Source organism: Schistocerca gregaria, chromosome 10 (genome assembly GCF_023897955.1).
Source record: "Schistocerca gregaria isolate iqSchGreg1 chromosome 10, iqSchGreg1.2, whole genome shotgun sequence".
In the NCBI taxonomy this organism is placed as follows: Eukaryota; Metazoa; Arthropoda; class Insecta; order Orthoptera; family Acrididae; genus Schistocerca; species Schistocerca gregaria.
This window is the reverse complement of record NC_064929.1, coordinates 214,488,395-214,507,465: the sequence shown is the minus strand read 5'-3', so window position 1 is coordinate 214,507,465 and position 19,071 is coordinate 214,488,395. Positions and strand designations below refer to the sequence as shown.

At 43.4% G+C, this 19,071-nt stretch overlaps 1 protein-coding gene across 2 annotated transcripts in view; it reads left to right on the top strand.

The window, feature by feature from the left end:
- LOC126293690 (uncharacterized) overlaps positions 1–19,071 on the top strand; it is a 667,805-nt gene that overhangs the window by 204,758 nt on the left and 443,976 nt on the right. For both annotated transcript variants that reach the window (XM_049986991.1, XM_049986986.1), the window contains exon 2: positions 4,785–4,840. In XM_049986991.1, the coding sequence (XP_049842948.1) occupies positions 4,822–4,840 (19 nt within the window). In that variant the 5' untranslated portion in view covers positions 4,785–4,821. The remainder of the gene's footprint in view (positions 1–4,784; positions 4,841–19,071) is intronic.

Genomic DNA, 19,071 nt, shown 5'->3' with positions numbered 1-19,071 from the left:
CATTCCACTCCTGAACAGCGCGCGGGAAAAACGAACACCTAAACCTTTCTGTTCGAGCTCTGATTTCTCGTATTTTACTTTGATGATAATTCCTACCTATGTAGGTTGGGCTCAACAAAATATTTTCGCATTCGGAAGAGAAAGTTGGTGACTGAAATTTCGTAAATAGATTTCACCGCGACGAAAAACGTCTTTGCTTCAATGACTTCCATCCCAATTGGCGTATCATATCTGCCACACTCTCCCGTATTCTTCTGGGTTTGAGGTTGCATTGGCAACTTTAAAATTCCGACGTTTCGGCGACTGCTTTCAAGGCGCCTTCCTCAGGGTGTATTGCAGTTAGCGTCTTGCAACAGTCACCGAGCGAGGTGACGCAGTGGTTAGCATACTGGACTCGCATTCGGGAGGACGACGGTTCAAACCCGTGTCCGGCCATCCTGATTTAGGTTTTCCGTGATTGCCCTAAATTGCTCCAGGCAAATGCCGGTTTGTTCCTTTGAAAGGGCACGGCCGACTTCCTTCCCCATCCTTCCATCACCCAATGAGAGGGATGACCTCGCTGTTCGGTCTCTTCCCCCAAAACAACCCAACTCTTGCAACAGTCGCCGAAACGTCGGAATTTTATAGTTGACAATGCGGCCTCAAACCTAGAAGAATTTTGCTGACTGACCTTTGTAGTACTTGCCTGTTGCATATTTTTTGTCACCAGTCTTCGGACTGGTTTGATGAGGCCCGCCACGAATTCCTCTCCAGTGCCAGCCGGTTCATCTCGGGTGTGGCACTTGCAATCTACCTCATCAGTTATTTGCTGTGTTCCTCTACACTTTCTGCCCTCTACAGCTCCCCCTACCACAATGGAAGCTATTCCATGATGTCTTACCAGCTGTCTTATCATCCTGTTGCTCTTGACAGTTTTGTCCATATATTCCTTTTCTCAAAAATTGTGCTGGCAACCTCCTCATTTCTTACCTCATCAATTCACCTAGCTTCCCATATCTTTCTGTAGCACCACATCTCAAATCCTTCGATTCTCTTCTTCTCCGTTTTTCCCACAGTCCATGTTTGACTACCATACTATGACGTGGTCCAAACGTACATTCTCAGAAAATTTTTCGTCAAATTAAGACCTACACTATGTGATCAAAAGTATCCGGACACCTGGCTAAAAATGAGTTAAAAGTTCCTGTCGCCCTCCATCGGTAATGCTGGAATTCAGTATGGCGTTAGCCCACCATTAGCGTTGATGACGACATCCACTCTCGCGGGCGTACGTTCAATCAGGTGCTGGAAGGATTCTAGGGGAATGATAGCCCATTCTTCACGGAGTGTTGCACTGAGGAGAGATATCGATGCCGGTCGGTGAAGTCGGTATTCCAAAACGTCCCAAAGGTGTTCTATAGGATTCAGGTCGTGTAACCACTCGGCCACAGGCCGTGCATTACGAACAGGTGCTCGATCATGTTCAAACATGCAGTCACCATTCCCAAATAGCTCTTCAACAATGGGAAGCAAGAAGGTGCTTAAAGCATCAGTGTAGGCCTGTGCTGTGACAGTGTCACGCAAAACAAGTGGTGCAAGCCGCCTCCATGAAAGATACGGCCACACCATAACACCACCGACTCCAAATATTACTGTTGGCACTACACACGCTGGCAGAGGGCGTTCACCGGGCATTCGCCATACCCACACCCTACCATCGGATCGCCACACTGTGTAGCGTGACTCGTCACTCCACACAACGTTTATCCACGGTTCGATCGTCCAATGTCTACGCTCCTTACACCGATCGAGGCGTCGTTTGTCACTTACTGGCGTGATGTTTGGCTTACGAGCAGCCACTCGACCATGAAATCCAAGTTTTCTCACCTCCTGCCTAACTGTCATAGTAGTTGCAGAGTATCCTCATGCAGTTTGGAATTCCTGTGTGATGGTCTGGATAGATATCTGCCTACTACACGTTACGACCCTCTTCAACTGTTGGCAGTCTTTGTCAGTCAACAGACGAGGTCGGCCTGTACGCTTTCGTGCTGTACGTGTCCCTTCACTTTTCCACTTCACTATCACATCTGAAACAGTGGACGTAGGGATGTTTATGAGTGTGTAAATCTCGCGTACGGACGTATGACACAAGTGACACCCAACCACCTGACCACGTTCGAAATCCGTGAGTTTCGTGGAACTCCCCATTCTGCTTTCTCACGATGTGTAATGACTACTGAGCTCGCTGATACGGGGTACCTGGTAGCAGCACAATGCACCTAATATGAAAAAAGTATGTTTCTGGGGGTGTCCGGCTACTTTTGATCACATAGAGTATGTTCTATATTAGTAGACTCATCTTAGCCACTTGCTTTCTGCAAGTGGAAGACTGTTTTTTTATGTCCTACATAGTCTGTCAGGCATTATTTTGCTCCCTTGGTAGCAGAATTTCGTAACTTTATCTACTTCGTGATCACCAATCGTGATGTTAAGTTTCTCTTCCTTCGATTTACTCTAAATCCGTATTGTCCTCATTCGTCTGTTCATTCCACTCAGCACGTCCTGTAATTGTTCTCTTCTTTCACTCAGGATAGTAGTGTCGTGAGTGGCTGTTGTCACTAATGTCCTTTCATCCTGATTTTTAATCCCACCCTTTAACCGTCCTTTCATTTTCCTCATTCTTTCTTCGATGTAGAGCAGGGGTGAAAGGCTGCATCCCTATCTTACACCCATTACCCCTGTTACTCACGGACGAAAAAGAAAAAAATATATATATTAGGTAATTCAGTACAGTTATTATATAGATGCGATAAATCACTTTAACGGAGGGCCAAATGAACAATTAAAGTCAATATAATTGCAGTAAACCTGCAAAAGTAAAAACAAATTATTGTAGGGGCCTACATAGATATCGCGCATTTGCTAGATGCCCACGAAATACGTAATTTTGTTTTGAAGCTGACAGCCAATGAGAAAATAGGTGCAGTCTTCAAGCAGTAATGGCAGGCAGCATTAGCTGGTAATATACGTAATTTTATGGTAGCTAATTTTACTACACAAAAAATAAAATATGTACTCCCTCCAAAAGAATTTACAAACATTAAAATAAAATTATAATGAGCAGCAAAAATGCCTGAGAAGAATTTTGAAAGAAAATTATTAATTGAACTTTGCCGGGTTTTCAACACCGTCAACAAGGCGAAATAATGGAAAGAATATTTATTGGAACTAAACGAAATTGAGATATTGTGACGGTAATTTTAAAATAGTTAATTTAACTGCAATTGTGTTTAATTTTGAAATGAGAGAGAGCGTAATAATTTTCTTTTAATGTCTTAACTGTTGCTGCAGGCAGTGCGATAACGTCAGCGGTGGTCCACGTGGACGATGTGTGAAGTGAACCTTGGTTCGTGGCGTGAAGATAATGCTGGATCCTCCTGTTTCTTTAATATTCCAGTTACGGCGGTGGTCTACGTCTCCGTTGTAGTCGAATCAGCTGGAAACACTGGCGCAATAATAGTAGTTCCAGTGTGTGCGTTTCGTTCCGCGCGCGACGTTTCATTATTAAAAGTTTATTAATCACGCGGTGCGAGTAGGTCGGAATTATGCAGTGTCTTTAGCATTTAAGATACATAGCTTGTTAATGCCAATACTTCGCACAGTTCTTTCACCGTGTTGCGCCACAGGAAAAGTTACATGTGTTTTTCACTAAATAGTCCGTTAAACATCACTTCAATTACGTCGTCGTCTTTAAGACAGTTTGGACGACATAATAAATGTTTCTTGATCAAATCACAGCACTGTTCTTTTACTTAACATTTTAGTTTGTCCCACTTTCACGCAATTCTAACAGTTAGTGTCTCCACACGACAATGGTGTCTGGTTCATGGCTAATTCTCACACGTTCACATAGTTTGTAAAATCGTCACCGCAAACGCTCGATATACTTTTCAGGTTGTACTGTTCACTTAATAATGATCAATCTCCTATTAACACAGCGGACTCACTAATTAATTGTTCCTCCGCGTATCATCGTCTTGCACCGAACTTTGCCTCGTTTTACACCCGCGAACCGGCCACGATACCTTAACAACTCTCACGCTCTATATCGATAGTCGTTCGCGCTCTCTCTCTCTCTCTCTCTCTCTCTCTCTCTCTCTCTCTCTCTCTCTCTCTCTGACACAGTACTTCTCCTAGCCTAGCCAAAGATTTACAAATCTTTTACAACCAGAACATTGGTACAATATAAAATATAAAACAGTAGCAAAACGAATGAAGAAACAATGTGGCGTATTAACAAATAAAGAATAGTTGAAATAGATGAGCCGCGCGGTATTAGCCGAGTGGTCTTAGGCGCTGCAGTCACGGACTGTGCGGCTGGTCCCGGCGGAGGTTCGAGTCCTCCCTCGGGCATGGGTGTTTGCCCTGAGAATAGTTTAGGTTAAGTAGTGTGTAGGCTTAGGGACTGATGACCTTAGCAGTTAAGTCCCATAAGATTTCACACAATTTTTTAAAAAATAGATGATACATACGTACTATGACAAGGTAACGCACAAAAGAAAAAAATATTATCGATTTTCGCGGAAAAAAATGTCTTTGCAAAGTCTATCACCACATTTTAAACGAAAACATATTTAAGTTTTTTTACATATTTGACATCATTGAGGCCCATTTCGCAGACTTTTTGTACATAGTTGTTATTTATTCTTGTCTTATGACATGCTGTGAAACTTTGAGGAAATTCCTCACTGTGATTCTGTGGAGCAAGACGTGTACCTAATCCGATCCAATGTGTTCTGTTACAGGGGCGGGTCGCAGCGGGAATGCAGCCTTTCAAAGAGCATGGCTAGCTGCGCAGATTGTGAGTACCGCCGTACTGCCAATGCAACACTTACTCTATAGCTTAAACTAACATCGCAAATATACAAACTACGGAAATCTCCCCCTTCTACAAACGAAGGTGAATTTCGCGTCAGCACAAAACTGTAAGTTATCTCTGGGAACGTGTGTTTTCTTTTTTTCTGTCAGCATTTGTCGTCAACGCGCTGCGTACGGTATACTATGGGCACTGCATGCACATTACGACCTCTGTTTTCTACCGCAGCCTCCCCTCTAAGCTACGCTTAAAGTAGTTCTCACCAGTCCACTGTTTTTTACCAGAACAGACGACTTCATATCGGTTTTGTCGTCATTACGACGGAGAATGCAAATTTTTAGAATGCCATGGTTATCAGAACAAATGAAATTTCTTTATATTTGTAAGCTATCTTTGTTAATTGTCATCTTTTGAAGATTTTGTGGGCAGCGAAAACCGAATAAGACTAGAGAAAACTTCTGGGAAATGATTTTGTTTACGGTCTTAAATCATGACGCCTAAACAGTGTGAAAATCGACATAAAAATGCATTTCACGAAGACGCCTCACGTAAAGCAACAGTTTATAATTGGTACAGCCAATTCAAAAGCGATCTTTTTTTTTTTTTTTTTTTTGAACTTCGTAAAGGATGCTCGAAAAATGCTGTTATTGCTGAAAATGTTGTCGCTGTGCCGGCAAAACTCTTGAACGAAACCGACGGACAACTTCCTAATGGTATGAGTGAAATACACTCCTGGAAATGGAAAAAAGAACACATTGACACCGGTGTGTCAGACCCACCATACTTGCTCCGGACACTGCGAGAGGGCTGTACAAGCAATGATCACACGCACGGCACAGCGGACACACCAGGAACCGCGGTGTTGGCCGTCGAATGGCGCTAGCTGCGCAGCATTTGTACACCGCCGCCGTCAGTGTCAGCCAGTTTGCCGTGGCATACGGAGCTCCATCGCAGTCTTTAACACTGGTAGCATGCCGCGACAGCGTGGACGTGAACCGTATCTGCAGTTGACGGACTTTGAGCGAGGGCGTATAGTGGGCATGCGGGAGGCCGGGTGGACGTACCGCCGAATTGCTCAACACGTGGGGCGTGAGGTCTCCACAGTACATCGATGTTGTCGCCAGTGGTCGGCGGAAAGTGCACGTGCCCGTCGACCTGGGACCGGACCGCAGCGACGCACGGAAGCACGCCAAGACCGTAGGATCCTACGCAGTGCCGTAGGGGACCGCACCGCCACTTCCCAGCAAATTAGGGACACTGTTGCTCCTGGGGTATCGGCGAGGACCATTCGCAACCGTCTCCATGAAGCTGGGATACGGTCCCGCACACCGTTAGGCCGTCTTCCGCTCACGCCCCAACATCGTGCAGCCCGACTCCAGTGGTGTCGCGACAGGCGTGAATGGAGGGACGAATGGAGACGTGTCGTCTTCAGCGATGAGAGTCGCTTCTGCCTTGGTGCCAATGATGGTCGTATGGGTGTTTGGCGCCGTGCAGGTGAGCGCCCCAATCAGGACTGCATACGACCGAGGCACACAGGGCCAACACCCGGCATCATGGTGTGGGGAGCGATCTCCTACACTGGCCGTACACCTCTGGTGATCGTCGAGGGGACACTGAATAGCGCACGGTACATCCAAACCGTCATCGAACCCATCGTTCTACCATTCCTAGACCGGCAAGGGAACTTGCTGTTCCAACAGGACAATGCACGTCCTCATGTATCCCGTGCCACCCAACGTGCTCTAGAAGGTGTAAGTCAACTACCCAGGCCAGCAAGATCTCCGGATCTGTCCCCCATTGAGCATGTTTGGGACTGGATGAAGCGTCGTCTCACGCGGTCTGCACGTCCAGCACGAACGCTGGTCCAACTGAGGCGCCAGGTGGAAATGGCATGGCAAGCCGTTCCACAGGACTACATCCAGCATCTCTACGATCGTCTCCATGGGAGAATAGCAGCCTGCATTGCTGCGAAAGGTGGATATACACTGTACTAGTGCCGACATTGTGCATGCTCTGTTGCCTGTGTCTATGAGCCTGTGGTTCTGTCAGTGTGATCATGTGATGTATCTGACCCCAGGAATGTGTCAATAAAGTTTCCCCTTCCTGGGACAATGAATTCACGGTGTTCTTATTTCAATTTCCAGGAGTGTACAAAACATTTTACATCTCGGAAGTGAGAAAACTTCGTTGTTGATGGATTCCACATAAACTGACTTCCGATCAAAAACAACAACGTACTGATTCGTGTACAAAAAACACTGGAGGAATTCCAAGGCGACACTTCAAATTTGATTTGGAATCCCGTTTCTGGTGTTGAATTTGGGATTTATTGTTGAGTCTGAGAAGAAATGTCAAACGCTGAATCGGACTCTCGAACGAAATCAAAGCTTACAGTAGCCCGACCAATTTTGCAGTGCTAATAGATAGATGGTTCCTGGTTTTGTGCTAAAATGGGCCCTATTTTCACCGTGTCATTAGAAGACAGACACCGCTACAGGCGACAGATACAGAAATGTCAGTTTGTAGTAAACTTCTTAAAAATTACGTGCAAAAATATTTTTCCATCATGACAACGCATCATCAGGTAGAGTAAAACTAACAGCTGAGTATGTGGATACCCTGAAGACCTTCCACCATACAGTCCTGATCTAGCACCATGCGATTTCTTTTCTTTCTTCCTAAAAATCAAACATAAAATTCCTCGGGAAAAGTGGTATTCCTTCAATGACTGGTTTCATTGACTGCAAAAAAGTATTTGTTAAAAGTGGAAATCTTTGAGGAACAAAAATCATTAATTTTTTTCAAAACTAATACTGGTTTGATTTTTTACATATTTTCAGTCATCCTCAAACTAAAATTAAGCCACCTGTGGTGCCCATAAATAACTGCTTATGATGTGAAATAATTGTTTTTCCAAAAAAATAGAAACAACTTGAACTCGATCATAGTGCTGTAGTTCCCGACATTCTAAACACTTTGCTTCAGTTTTGTTTTCGATTTTCTCAAGAGACGGAACTCTAAACCTTCATCCAGAACGTATCTCTGTTCAGAATTTTTTTCCAGTTGGTATGTTAAAAATATGCTCTTGCATATCCTGTTTTCATTCGTCCAAGACAGTTGGCTGCTAGTTTTTGTGTACACATGTTCATTACCTCTGTACTAGTAATCATCGTTCTGTATTGCTGACACTATGTTTTTGTTAGGACTTTCTTTTTTGACAATGTTTTCTATTTCTCTTACATTACAGTTCGTCGAACCCGCGCATACGGCAGAGTAAAAACGTTTCAGTTTTATCGCTATAACATAATAGTGTAACACTCTTTGAGAGGAATCAGATCTCTTATCGTACACAAATTCAGCCAACTCAGACGCCACTACCGTCTCCTTCACTCTGAGTTTGTTAGACCCCCGTCACCGCCGTTCTTCTTTATTACCTGATCAAGATATTTAAAATTCTTAATATTTTAATCTTTCTGTAATTCCTGTTCATTAAATTTGAAGCATCTCTTATATTGAAACTTCCTGGCAGATTAAAATTGTGTGCCGGACCTAGACTCGAACTCGGGACCTTTGCAAGAAGGTCAATTTTAAAGTACGTATTTTTCTTGTAGCTGTAACTGTGTCGTCGGTCAGTATTGCAAGATTATCCACAAAACCTGAACACTATGATATTCTGGTTTATACAGCCTAGCTGCACTCCACACTGTTAGTGTTCATCACATTTTCTGGATCACATTTTCTGGATCACATTTTCTGGATCACATTTTCTGGATCACATTTTCTGGATCACATTTTCTGGATCACATTTTCTGGATCACATTTTCTGGATCACATTTTCTGGATCACATTTTCTGGATCACATTTTCTGGATCACATTTTCTGGATCACATTTTCTGGATCACATTTTCTGGATCACATTTTCTGGATCACATTTTCAGGGATGCAGTTAAGGGAGACATCTCCTTGCCTAAAATCTGTTGACCCATCCAAAGGTTCAGGTCTTTCCAAAAATTCTAACTTTAGGCTTTGTGTTGTGTTTTCAAATGGCTCAGATGGCTCTGAGCACAATGGGACTTAACATCTGAGGTCATCAGCCCTTAAACCTAACTAACCTAATGACATCACACGCACCCGTGCCCGAGGCAGGATGCCAACCTGCGACCGTAGCGGTCGCACGGCTCCAGATTGAAGCGCCGAGAACCGCTCGGCCACAACGGCCGGCGTTTCACAAACTCTCAGTACCTGGCTGCGTTATACGTAGTCGTCACCTGCCACGGAATTCGTTTTGGGGGAAAACGGGACTATCGCAGATATTTACAGGCGCTTGCAGATTGTCTGTGGAGAGCTGGCAGTGGACAGAAGCACGGTGAGCAGTTGGGCGAGGCGTCTGTCGTCATCGTAACGAGGTCGCGCAAACCCGCCGGCCGGCCGCACACAGCTGTGATTGATGAAAACCAACCTGATTTCAGACAAAAGTGTTCCAGTACTTATCCAACGTTCCTGTAATAGTGTTTATCAATTTTGAGCAATTTTTGCTTAGCACATACGAAGGTTTTAAGAGAGCTCAGCATCATTTTTAAACAATATACCTACAAATACTGACAGAAAAAATTGAAAGGAATTTATAAGACAGAATGGCATTTCGGATCGTTACTGTTAGATAAACAAACTGAAGAAAGTCATTGTACATGGCGGGCTGGTCCCTTAACCAACGCCACTGCCAAACCATCTGCCCTGTCATCAAAGACCAGCTAACCTATCTTCATTTAGGGTTTCCTGCATGCTGCGTGTTGCACATTTTGAACAAGTGACCTGCATTATATTACCTTGGCAAATTCTGTATCGTTGCGAGCTGTTTCTGGGCTGAATAAATAAAGAATAATACGAGTATGCTACTCCCCCCCCCCCCCCCCCCCCCCGCAAGCACCTCGCAAGCAATGTCTATTGCATACAGCTTCTCGGAAACTTGTTGAGATTGCCATGAAATGCCTGAGAGCAGAATGTACTGTGACTGAGTGTCACAACAAATGATGGATACACTCGTCTCCCAGCCTTGCCTGTTAGCGTCTTTTTACGATACTGTCATCAGCTTGTGTTGCATGGCCCGTTATTGTTTGTAGGCACGTTGAACACTCAGCGTTGATATATAGAGAACAAATCCGGCAAATTCATCGTCGGTGTAATGTTGACCACGACCAAACTCCGTAGTTCCTTTTCGTCACGTCTCCACTGCGCTCATTCCGTACAACCAGATGCCCCATCACACACAGACCCCACTTCCAAGCCGTGGCTGATGTCAGTTGCGGAGAGTCACGTGACGGCATGGCGCGAGTTCTACACTATCTGCAGCACGTCGCAGTGGCCAGCTAAGGCGACCAGACCTTTTCTTTCAGCCTGTGCCGACGCACGTAACGTAACAGCTTCTTTCAGCTCCGCAGCGGTTTCATCTAGCCACCGGTACACGTTCACGCCCACACACGTCACACCTACGGACGTGCGTGCACGCATCTGCGGCCAATTTTCCGCTCCGAGGCGCCACCTAAATGCCATTGTCCGCGTCTAGCTTATCGTCCGATTGTGTAACCAGCACGCCGCCTCCCTAATTGTAGTGCCTCTGACTGCCCACGCACCCAAGCGAGCCTGCCTGCGCTAAGTATTAAAGTGCCCGCCGCGTCTTTCTGTCCCTGTGTTCGGTCCAACTTCAGGAACTGCTGTAGTGATTGTCATACAGTTTTCTCTAATAGATGGGCCGATTCACGAGCAATGTTCGTGTATACAATTTATTACACTCGAGTCGTCAAGGGGAAGACAGCGATGCTATCCGTGCGAAGTTGCGCCGGATCGCTAGTATTAAAGAAATAACAAAAGAGACACCAAGTAAACAAAAAGTTACAGCAGAAATCGATAACCTCACAAGAAAAATGTGCACTTAGTCTCAGACCAGTAGCGGTGTTCCATAGCAGTTAACTGACGAAATACGAAAGTTATAAACGAAAGAAATCGTGACGAAAAAATTCTGTCGACGTTTCATTAGTGAAGTTACCTCTAAGTTGCGACCAGATGAGAAGAAGCAGATTTCGGCAAGAAAAACTATTAACTGTTGAAAGTGTACCTCTTGTTTGTTAAACTGATTAATTTTCATGTTAGAAGTATCTCCCTTCAATATTTGCGGACGCATTGTTCAATGGTTCCCATTTCTACCGCTATGTAGGCCCGATAAATTGAGATATGGGTTATCATACCCGCTAGAAAAGATAGTATTCTAATTTTAAAATGAAGCAAAGGATAAAGCAATATTGGTGAATGGCCATGCAACAATACGTACACATTAAGGACGGTAAGACTTTCTTTTTCTGATGGTATGAACTTAGTCGCATGAAGTGCATAATGCATACAATGAATATGCCTGGATTGCAAATTCATAGAATATAGTCATAATTTCAGTGGAATGGATGAAGGATACTAAATAACGCTAAGAGAGAATTTCAATTATCATTCTGATTTATTTCGATAGTATTTAAGAAAACTGTTACTCTCCGTGACAAAACATTTAGAAAAACCTATTACTCCTTGTGACAAAACATACATGAAATCTATTATATTTAAGAAAACTACCACTCTCAATCACAAAACCCTCCATGAAGCACTCACTATCTCTTGCATCTCGTCATACCGGAAACATAAGACAACACTTCGTCGCCAGTTACTTCTTCTAATGATGAAAATGGATAAACGTGAATGTTACTGAATGGTGGCCTCTTAACACCATTTAGTCATTGTCACACCTATTTAACGCGCGGAGTAGGGAAGGATGTTACCTTTCACTCTCAAACATTACTTGCGTTACTACACATGCAGTGCCATGCGGATAAGCTCATGTTGAAACCGCGTATTATGCAACCTGAGCAAACCAGCCCAGACTTCATGACTCCACATTATTGATACTATGATTAACGAACGGCAAATCCAGTGACTACCGTTATGAATGCTGGCAACACGTGGCCAAGTTCGACAACAAAGAAAGGAGTGAAGTAAACCGTTGAACCATGAAAAATTTATATTACTCATATCCAGAACGAAACTATGCAACAAATGAAACATTAATGAACCTATCCGCTATTGACCTAAGAACGAGAAAACGTTGGTTCATGCCCTCAATCACCTCGCGCCTAAGTCCGCTAGTTAAAACACATTAATCTGAAAAATTTCTACAGATAAAACATCGCTGAACGTTTCCCGGTTTAGTTCACACCCGAACATGCTTCATAATCAATGTTAGCCCAAAAAACCTACATTATGAATAACTTTTCTCACCATCAATGACGAGTGCCGCACCCCTGCGTCCGTCTCGTTCAATCGCCGGCCCCAGTGTGTCCTGACATGGCGCCAACCGTTCAAAAAAACTGGTGGTGGGAGTAGGATTCGCAGTGAGAACCAACCTCACAAACTCTGCCTTACTCATCCCCACTATCTTTGGAATCACGAACACACTGCCGAATCTGCTCACGTTGTTATGTTGGTGCTAAAGTACCCTACTGCTACCATCTTTGACTAACCCAAATTATTATATCTTCCAAGCATAATTACGTTTATCCATCCACATACATCGTGGGATCAAAGGATGAGAGAGGTGGTGTGACACCAACAGAAGAAAAAAATATACGTGGAAGCATTCTTGAATCCAGAGGTTAATTAGCTAGACGAAACATTGAAAGGACGCTCTCGACGTAAAATGAATTATTAAACATGTAGAAATTAATCAGTCAGTTAAATGAAGCGTAAACCTGTGACGTTTCGCTGTAAGTAATAATCTATTTACATTAAAATTGTGGCGCGGACTGTTTTCTGCACTATAAATATCGCATATGAAGACAAAATTGTATTACTCCAGCATGAAATGCACACAAGATGCTTTAATGTAAACGACGAAACACATCTCATGAACAAATACAGGCTGCAGATAGAAACAGGCATTTTTAATTCATAAAACGAACATCATCATTTTAGTCTTTCTTTGCATGGGTTCAAAGAAACTGTAAATTTCTTAAAAGGAGTTATTTTGCTGGATTGACTGTTATTTTGAAATGTACAGTTTATTCGACTATTTAGCCCTCAGCTAATTGCCCTCTCTTGGTCACTATCAAGCCACATGAGAACAAAAATTCTTATTCATGCAGCATCTTAGGATCCACAAATCGGCGTAAGGGACAAAAAGAATATGTTGTGGCGCCTTTGATTACAGTTTTTAGAACCACAGTGCGTGTGAAGGCAATCTTATAAATTATATTACAACAAATAAGCCCTCGCTCACAAATATTAAGTCAAAGTTGACCATGTTTCGTCGCTGCTGTGAGCGTCGTCTTCAGAATTAGCCTAACTGTTCTAAAACATATTAGGTATATGATACATTAATAAAATTAAAGTTTGTACTGACTGGAAAAAGATGCAGTACTTACAAGTCACATATTAAAAAGATCTAAGCCGGAAAGTCTTGTCTTGTTGCAACCCTTGTTCACAGTACGAGCTGCCCTTAGCGGCTCGCCATCTCACTCACAACTATTCATGACGGCGCCTTTCCGGCTTAGATCTTTTTAATATGTGACATGTAAGTACTGCATCTTTTTCCAGTCAGTACAAACTTTAATTTTATTAATGTATTATATACCTAATAAGTTTTAGAACAGTTAGTCTAATTCTGAAGACGACGCTCATAGTAGCATCGAAACCTGGTCAATTTTTACTTAATATTTGTGATCGAGGGCTTATTTGTTCTAATATAATTCTGACACGGCCACTGCACCTTAGCAGCTATGTTCAAAGTTTTAATCTTATAAATGTCAATATTTAACATAACTCTCACTAAAAAAAAAAGAAAATCCAAGTTTCACACAATATTACTGTCGAATGACCGTATAACCAAGACAATGTTAAGTCCATAGGTAAAATGAATGAAGTGAAATTCTTATGCATCCCTTAGCATTGCACGCGCATACAGTGATGAGCCAAAACATGATGACCAGTGCCCACCGCGAGGTTGAATGCTTCCTGCTATTGTTGGGCGCACTTGACGCAGTAAAGAAAGAACACGAGCGGAAGAGAGACGACTGGGCAGCCATTATAGCGAAGATACGGGTCGCGATTACGGAAATCACTACTATAAGCGGTTTTGACATCGTTGTGGCGCTGCGGCTGGAAACGAGAATCTCGGAAACGGTGAAGCACATCGCTTGTTGGTGTACTGCTGTCGTGAGCCCGTGTCGAAATGGTTGAAGGATGTTGAAACAACGAGTAGGCCGTATGGTACTGGCCGACCACGTCTCGACACGAAACGTAAGAGGTCGGGGGATCCCCCACTGTGCAATCCACAATAGGCAGCGATCTGTGGCAGATCTGACGACAAATGTTGATGCACGCACGAGTGTTTCGGAGCACACCGTTCAAAGCTCCCCATCACACGACCCCTGCGTATTCCTGTGTTGACAAAACGGCGTCGTCAGTTACGACTGCAGAGGGCACAGCATCACTGAGTCTTCACCGTGGATCGGTAGAAACGTGTCGCCCATCGAAAGAAACACATGTATTGCTACACCAGGTCGATGGTTGGGTTCTTACATGCCGTCAGCCAGGCGAATGGCTGCACGAAACGTGTTCAGCGCCGGAGAGAGGACAGTGAGGGCATAACTATGCTTAGGGGTGCATTGAGTTTGGCATCCATGGGACTTGCGGTGATAATCGAAGGAATCGTGACAGCAGTGAACCACGTAAACAATATTGCGGATGAAACTTCCTGGCAGATTAAAACTGTGTTCGCAGAAGAGCTTCTGTAAAGTTTGTGATGTAGGAGACGAGGTACTGGCAGAAGTAAAGCTGTGAGTACGGGTCGTGAGTCGTGCTTGGGTAGCTCAGTTGGTAGAGCACTTGCCTGCGAAAGGCAAAGGTCCAGAGTTAAGAGTCTCGGTCCGGCACACAGTTTTAATCTGCCAGGAAGTTTCATATCAGCGCATACTTCGCTGCAGAGTGAAAATCTCATTCTGGAAACATCCCCCAGGCTGTGGCTAAGCCATGTCTCCGCAATACCCTTTCTTTCAGGAGTGCTAGTTCTGCAAGGTTCGCAGGAGAGCTTCTGTAAAGTTTGGAAGGCAGGAGACGAGGTAATGGCAGAAGTAAAGCTGTGAGGACGGGGCGTAAGTCGTGCTTGGGTAGCTCAGTTGGTAGAGCACTTGCCTGGGCAAGGCAAAGGTCCCAAGTTCGAGTCTCGATCCCGCACACAGTTTTAATCTGCATGGAAGTTTCATATCAGCGCACACTTCGCTGCAGAGTGAAATTCTCATTCTGGAAACATCGCGGATCACATGCACCGTTTCACGCTCGAAGTCTCCCCCCTACGGTGATGACATCTTCCAATAGGATAATCGTCTGTGTTGCAAGGTCAGAATCGTTATACAGTGGTTTGAGGGGCGTTATGGTAAGCCACCATGCCGTAACTTAGGGGGGGGGGGACAACTCCCCATTAAACAGGTGTTCATAATGTTTTGACTCACCACATGAAAAGACCTTATTCAACTATAGACCGCTCTTCGTGCGTTTCCACTTCAATAATTAAGCTGACGCATTTTTGACGTGTTATCTATGCTGGCACAGTGATGAAAACCTCACAAGAGTTGCATGTTTTTCCATTTCAGTATGCACTGCATATCTTTGATACTTCTGTCCGTGGCTACTGCGACTGTGGCGAAAACTCGTTATGGACGTAATCAGACTGAGCTTTTAAAAAAGCCAATCACATTCCCCAAACTTCCACACCAACAAATTCGTAATCAGACCCATCCTGTGCTACCCACATGTAGGATGGATTCCCGCCCATCCAAAATTCTGTCAAGCTCTACAGATCGTAGAAATTTATCAGCTGAATATGTTTGTAAATGAGTTCGCGATCATATTGGAGATTTCACTCATAAATGTCCGCCTTGATCGCATGTCACTATATAATTCACAATTGCCGGTTTCGGCTTACTGCCAAATAGGAAGGAAAAACGCTAATGTGTCGAAAAGAAGTTCAGTTGGCTAGGGGCTGAATCTGCAGGCAATCTAGAAAAAGAAGTGGTTAAAAGACACACATACCGTTCGAAGTATCCTGAGACAAGTTTCATCGTCAAACAATCTGTACGCATAGATGAGTATGAGGATGTGTTGGCATAGGCGCGTCCTACTTTGTATACTTACACAGGCGTAAAAAAAAAAAGTGTGTGAAATCTTATGGAACTTAACTGCTAAGGTCATTAGTCCCTAAGTTTACGCACTGCTTAACCTAAATTATCCTAAGGACAAACACACGCCCATGCCCGAGGGAGGACTCGAACCTCCGCCGGGACCAGCCGCACAGTCCATGACTGCAGCGCCTTAGAGGCGTAACAACAGTCAGTAGTTAGTTCTGAGGTGCATGAGTGAGCAGCATCGTAAATTCGATAACTTAAAATAGAATGTGCATAGTCATTAATTAAAATGTGTAGAATTAACATACATAGCCGAAATGCGCTGTCGGCCATCCAGTCTTAAAGTAAATTATTATTGTTTCATTAATCATCTTTTTACGCAATATCATGTATTATTTCCTTTAGTCAAGCTGAACGTTTGTACATTAATATCTTCTATGTTACCTTTTACACCTTTTATCCTTACTTTTACACAGTGTTGTGTAATTTGCTTTGTCATGGTAGGTGGTTTCTATTAACAGACTTTTCAATACCTTTCACACAATCCATTCGAACTGCACTTATGCATTTTGTTAATTCTCCACACTGCATTTAATGCTCGCTCAAACATTATTTATCGCAAATTTGAGAAAGACAAATACCTAACAATTTTCTCTTTATTCATGTGTTTTAGTTAAATTGTCGAGACGTCATCTAGAAAACTTAATTATTCACATATCTTACTCTCATAGTTAGAAATTCATTTCTCTTTCACCATTTCAATAACTAATCTCATCGCAGAGTAATGTATTTTGTATGAGGGATTTTTGTAAAGGTGATAATTGTTACGGTATCAGAGGTACAGTATGGTTCTTGAATGCTAATCTCTTTTACAGCATTCAGTAACTACAGTCTCCTTCACCTTCTCCTGGTGAAGCTTTCACTGCCTCGTAGCAGTGTCGCCGCATTGCACTGACTGGAACATAGTCGTCCAGAAAAGCATGAAAAGCAGAATGTGCTTAATTATCGCCGCACGTCCTTGCATTCCACTTGCGCAACGCTTTCTTTCCTTCAGCCGCTCTGCTGCCGCGCTGTATTTTAATTTTTCAGCACTTTGCAGCAGTACCGAGTTGTCGTGGCCGCAGATGAATGAAAATTTGTTACGGAGAGTTTAATATCAGAGTAAGGATACAGTTAAATCATTCACACACAGGCCTTGCATTGCAAAATTAATATCAGATTCACTTTACAGTGCTATGCTACGTTTATGTACGTGCATCGTGAAGGTTTGGAATTTTACGTAACCACTTTACGTACGTAAATTTCCAGAGCATTTTAACAGAAACATTTTGGTTATTTACTCTTTCAAAATTCGGTTTGCAATGTCATGCAGAATTTCATTCTGTTTGGGTTGTGTTTTGAAACTGCATTCCACGCACTGCAGCGCTGTTGGCTGCACTCGGTAATAATTCAAGGGGGGACGAGTTCAGTTTACATGACGTCATGGACTGTGCCGCTGATCCCGACGGAGGTTAGAGTCCTCCCTCGGGCATGGGTGTGTGTGTTTGTCTTTAGGGCAATGTAGGTTAAGTAGTGTGTAAGCTTGGGGACTGATGACCTTAGCAGTTAAGTCCCATAAGATATCACACACATTTGAACATTTTTTTTTTTTAGTTTACAATGTTACACAGTTTCAGATATTTGACGACTCATTTTATTAGACAATTGCAATAAACCTTTTGCATTTCTTTTATGTTTTCGTCTTCTTTAAAGGCAAAGAGGAAGTGGTATCTCATCGTAGAGCCCTGCCTACCGTCAGGTTTTTTATTTTCAGTTGTTAAAAAACTGAGGAGTTTTTTCCTTGTATCAGTAGTAGGAAGGAAGGATTCGCGCTGAGCTAGTGAACGAGGGAGAAGCACGCCATTTTAGGCGAGTAATTGTAGACCGCCATTTTGGGGTCGCTATGGATAAGTTAGGGGTATGTATTTCATATGTGCACCGTTTAGAAAAATACAGTATTGTTTTATTAACAGAAGTGTCGTGTGATCTGTTATTTCAAATATTAATATAATTACAAGAACTGAAGCCCACCTGTGTACTTTGGAAAATTACGAAGATCCGATAAACTCAATGGGAACACGGTCAAGACTTCAAAGGTGAACACGGCGACCAAACGTAGCTTTATAAAGAAGGGTAAGCACAAATCTACAGCGGTGAAAGAAACTACTTCCCCCCTGCAAAATAATATGAACTAATACGAACTTACTTCCAGGCATAGCTCAGCTTCTTGTGCTTGTCATTCATGCCGAAAAATTCTCATTAATTCAGTACATTTTAAAATACCACCCATCTCAACATTTTGTCCATTATTTTATTATAATATACAGTGTTCCCGTAATTACACCACTTGCTTTGTTCAGGATTACATCACCAACACGTACGAATATAAAGAATGGGACACCAGGCCAGTTCAGTTTTTAGTTCGTAACATGAATAGGACTTTATATATAAACACGCCACACACACTCCGACTTTTCAAATCGTAAGGTAAATAAATGTAAATGTCGTGTGCAAAGGGGCATCCCGTCTTGTAGACCGTTCGCCGGGCGCAAGTCTTTCGATTTGGCGCCACTTCGGCGAATTGTGCGTCGATGTGGCTGGAATGATGATGATTAGGACAACTCAATACCCAGTGCCTGAGCGGAGAAAATCTCCGACGCAGCCGGGAATCGACCCCGGGCGCTTAGGATTGACATATATCGCGCTGACCACTCAGCTACCGGGGGCGGACAGTCGTAAGGTTGCGGAGCGGGATCGTGAGGGGGTGTGGAAAGGGGGGAGGGAGGGAGATTTTATATATATACAGGGTGTGTGTGTAACAACAACCCATTAAACAGGTGTGCATAATGTTTTGGCTCATCGTTGTACGCAACACATGAAAAGACATTCTTCTTCAACTATTGACCGCTCTTTGTGCGTTTCCACTTCAATAGTTAAGCTGACGTATTTTTAACGTGTTAACCC